A 4,911-nucleotide genomic window follows, 5' to 3' on the forward strand; every position below is an offset into this window, starting at 1 on the left:
ATAACAGAACTTTCAAATGTATCTAGTATGATAAAACAGCGCTGATTTTTTTCCACATACGCACGACTGGAAGGAGCGGTAGCAGTTGACTGTGGTATAATAAAAGCTCCGCTGCTTTCGAACCGTGTGTCGCGCTGGTTCAGCGGCCTCGTTTCGCTTCGACGGCTTTCAGCCTCACCCTGCTTCATTCTACTACGTTAATAAATCATTAGCTCATCCATGAACATGATTTCTGCCCGAGTCCCGTCGGATTGCATCGGCTGTGGGGATGAAGACGACAACTCCCATGATTCCACACTCAGTCACTGCGTCATCAAACTACGCCTTTGTCTATTTGTTTATTTTGAATACGCGCCCTCCAGTGGCGAAAATTACATATTGTGCCTTAAAGCATCTGAAGTGAAAAAGTCCTCACAAGGATCCCCACTTGGACACTTCAAGTTAGGGAGTGTCTCAAAAGAGCAAAATCCACAATAAACTTGGTTAAATATGTGCATTATTCCATAAAAACAATAAAAACGTGAACCTTTTACATGTAGTTTATGTTAGCAAATAGATTAAGTATAGTAAATAATTTTAACTTTTATATGATTAATATATACGTTATAAATATGAAAGTAAACTGAATGTCTTAATTAAATAAATCTATTTAACTTTGTGGTTGTTTTATCGAAAGAGCTCAAATCACCTGCAATGTATTTATACATACATGCAGCATATAATACACAACTTTTAAGATAAAAAAAAATAAAATTCCATTTGATATGAATTTTTTAAATATTTAAATCAACATAACGTCCTGGTCATGTGACCCGATGATTGTAATATCTTAACACAATCCTGTCACACATCATACACAACTTGGTTTTTGGAAATATGATTTTGTGAATTTTTTATGATTTTTTCAAATATTCAAATTTACATATTTCACACATTGTACTAGGGCTGCACAATTAATCGAATTGCTAATCGCAATTACAATTATGGATGTCACAATTACGTAATCGTTCAAAGCGGCAATTAATCGTTCAAATTGTTTTCAGCTTGTTTATTTTCATATAAAAATACGGCATGCAGTTGCATCAAACAATGGTATAAACATCATTCAATGTAAATTGTGATAATCGTAATTAATAATCGCAATTACAATTTCAAGGGAATAATCGCCAATTATGATATTTGTCATAATCATGCAGCCCTACATTGTACATTCATATTTTTTTCTTTTGAAAATACAGTTGTTGTTTTTAGACAATTTTTTGAATTAGTGAAAACTCTTTTACTTCTTGGTCATGTGGCCTGATATTGTTACACAAGTCTGGTTCATATTCACAAACATTTCTCATACAAAAATATTTACATTGCGATATTATGTGCATGACAAATGTTTATGAATGTAATACAGTGGGTGTGGCAATATGAGGTCCCACCACCAGGAAGTTATAAAGATTTATATATTTCAAAATTCACGATAAATACATAAAATCATATTTACAATTTCCAAGTCACGTATGATCTGTTACAAGTGCTAGTGAATATATTACAGGTGATGTGACAGGAAGTTATATGTATTGGAAAATTAAAAATATATATATATATTAAAACTACACAGACTGACATTTCTAATATCCAAATCATGTATGATGTGTTAGAAGTATTACTGAATATATTACAGGTGCCATAATAACACCTGTTTCTACCAGTTAAATGTTGGAGTACAATGTAATAACAATGTAACCATTCATAGTGAATATCCCATTCACAGCTTCAAATTAGTAGTGATGTTTTTCCACTTAATATATTTTTACATTTTATTTGCATGATGCTTTGCCTGTTTTCGAATCTTGGAAAGCATATCTTTTTTATTACTTCTACGCACTTTTGAGACGGTCCCTTAATTTGTCTGTCTGGAGAGGAAGTACACTAAATCGTACAATCGTCAACAGCACAGCGCGTTTTAACAGCAAAAGGCATGGCCGACTCTGCTGGTTTAGTTGTTGTTTTTGACCAATTCGAGAAGGTTTGAGTCATCACATCACTAGCCATGCTGATCTAGCCTAACTTTGTTGTAAAAGTTAGCTTGACGGCTACGTTGCATCAGCTGTCCAGAGCTGCTAACAGCACATCCGACACATTAGTGAATGTGTTTATGCCCTGCTGTCTGCGCTGAGTTACCTTGACCGAGTCCACGGGGTACATGACTGTGTGCTCCAGCACTCCGGCTACGGCGCCCGCTGTCATGTGCGTGCCTAGGGACGCGTGAGCGGGCAAACTCTCGTAATCCTCGTCGCCCTCCGACGATCCGCCGTCGCTTTCCACCTCCGACATCTCCAGGACCGTCTCGGTGCGCAACTCCATGCGTGAAGGGCGGCGCAGGGAAGGTCTAAACGCACGGGTGATACGCGCAGATGTGAAACGGCGACACGAGCGCACACATTACTACCACTACCACTGACAGCGTCATCTCAGCGACGCCGCGACGTCAGCGTGACGCAGCGCTCCCGCGCCGGGCGACCAATCAGAGCGCTGTACTGCGGCGCAAACATTAATATTCATGAGTGTCCCGTTTCGTGTTAAAGCGACTCTGGGCATATTAGTGCGTTTTCACCGGATCACAAAAACTTTTCAACAAGGTAATATGTTTCAGCAAAAGTGTTTCCAGAGTGTCACATAAACCAGATGGCAGCTCATGTGGAGAAGCTGTTTGTTTGCAATGAATGTATGTGTCTGTTACAAATCAAAAGATTATGCTACTTGCATTTTACCTGTTATTTCCCCCCAATTTCCTAGTTTGCAGAAGCACTTCTAATGGGGGAGACTTGAGTTTGCTCATGTTATATATGGACATGGACTTTTGTCCTTTTGTCCTAGGACATTGTATTTTAGTGAATTTCTCTGTGACTATTCATGACTATACATGGATGTCCTGTACAGAGCACATTCAGGGCTTTTTAGAGATATCAAATGTTTGGAGGTTTGATCATAAACACTCCTTCTCCTTGGTCATTAAATATGACTGCTATTGACAGAATCATCACATTTTTGTAACTTTTTGTTCCGAAACAAGGCATCATTTTCATGCATGTCTTCTGTAGAGGACACCAGGACAAACATCATGTTAATCAGGCATTTTGGGGAGATACAAAATTCCTAAATATGAGATATCCTTATGAAAATGTTGCAAATATATTGCTCCCATTATTACACATCTTTTTTCATTATGGTTTGCCCCAAGAACATATTAATTTATAAATTAGATGCAATGTATAGATACATTGAATTGGAATACCAATTTATGGACATACGCACATATTCCATAAAGTAAAATAGTATATCAAATCGTGAATGAAAAAAAATAAAACATTGTTTTTGGCTATACATGCCTTTTCATGTCTTTTCATGTATTCTACAAAATGTGTGTATATTATATAACAAACAAAAAACAAACAAACACTAGCTTTCTATTTTTTCTATTCTATCTACTTGTTTTTCTTTGTGTGTGTGTGTGTGTATATGTGTATATATATATAAATACACACCTTGCTACGTGTACTGCATTAGGCTAACTGAGACTTGTCATTTGCACTTATATATTGTTGCTCTTTTGTTAGTTTTGACTGCTTTTATTGTCCTCATTTGTAAGTCGCTTTGGAGAAAAGCGTCTGCTAAATGACTAAATAAATAAATAAATATGTATACTATATGATACAAATGTATTATTTGACCAAAGTTTTTACTATTCTGTTCTTGAAATCCACACTTTTTGGAATCAGGATGATCAAAGGTATCCCAATCCAACTAAAAAGGTTTAAATAATGCATACTGAAGGGTTTCTCCAGATTTCTCCAGATCCAATTTTAGTAATTTATAGTAAATTATGTCAGATTTGCAATCTTTTTTTTTTTTTTTTTTGCCAAAATTATATTTCTTTACTAATTGTAAAAAAAAATAATAATAATAATAAAAGAAAAGAAAATCATATGACGCATGCTTGGCTTGTGCTGATCAATATACCTATGTTTTTTTTTTTTTTACATGTATTTTATATTCATACAGGCGTGTTGTAAATGTAATTTATGTCATGCCTTTTCCACATCTGTTAATAAAACTTCAACACAGAATAATTTGCTTGTCTTTATTCAGCAAAAAGAAACTACTTTTGTCTTTGAGATGAAAATGTACAAATTACTGTATGGTCAATTTTAGCCATTTCTTATTAAAATATAAAACATTTGAATTGTTATATAGAATACGAGTAAAACATTGTTAAAGTACTGCAGGGTTGCTGATTTCAAAACTTGACCAACACACATTTGAGTCAATATTATTTTTTTCATCTGAATCACAGAGCATCACAATGCACTATTAAACAACATCATGTGGTTAAAGATTTGCTTTCACATTCTTGCAGTTTTTTTTATTTTTCCTGTCTTTAACCATATTTGTTCACTAAATGCATTTTGTCCACTAAATGTAGGCCTATCGTTTTGGGCAAAAAATAAAAAAAAGATTCCAATTCATGATGAGTGTAAAAAAGTACAGTTATCTGGGGAAGCCTGTGGAGTTTTTTTAGGGTGATACTACTTTTAAGGAGTGTTTTTCACTACTAAACTTCCTGTTTTTAATTCCTGTTTTAAGTTCTATTCAATTTCTTCTTATTAACTGATTATTGTTAAATTCCGGTCTGATTTGTTCTTTTTTGGCAGGTACGATTCAATTTAGCAATTCTGTTTGTTCGACCGGCATAACGGGTTAAAAACGATTCATTGATTTATTTGAGTCAATACTCAAGTGTTCAAGATGTACCCGCACAGAATAAATACATGTTAGCTATATATACACCTACTTTTTCGATTAAATGACCTTGTTTGTTCCAGGACGTTTAAGAAAAAAGGCCTCGTTAAAAAAAAA

At 34.8% G+C, this 4,911-nt stretch overlaps 1 protein-coding gene across 1 annotated transcript in view; it reads right to left on the bottom strand.

The window, feature by feature from the left end:
- The window catches only part of LOC107747712 (mitoferrin-1-like), a 22,674-nt gene extending 20,195 nt beyond the window's left edge, over positions 1–2,479 (bottom strand). Inside the window, exon 1 of the mRNA XM_016562305.1 lies at positions 2,176–2,479. Within this exon, the coding sequence (XP_016417791.1) occupies positions 2,176–2,358 (183 nt within the window). The 5' untranslated portion in view covers positions 2,359–2,479. The remainder of the gene's footprint in view (positions 1–2,175) is intronic.
- Between the last annotated feature and the right edge of the window lie 2,432 nt (positions 2,480–4,911).

This window comes from Sinocyclocheilus rhinocerous, unplaced genomic scaffold (genome assembly GCF_001515625.1).
Source record: "Sinocyclocheilus rhinocerous isolate Xijiao unplaced genomic scaffold, SAMN03320098_v1.1 scaffold2816, whole genome shotgun sequence".
NCBI classification, from domain to species: Eukaryota; Metazoa; Chordata; class Actinopteri; order Cypriniformes; family Cyprinidae; genus Sinocyclocheilus; species Sinocyclocheilus rhinocerous.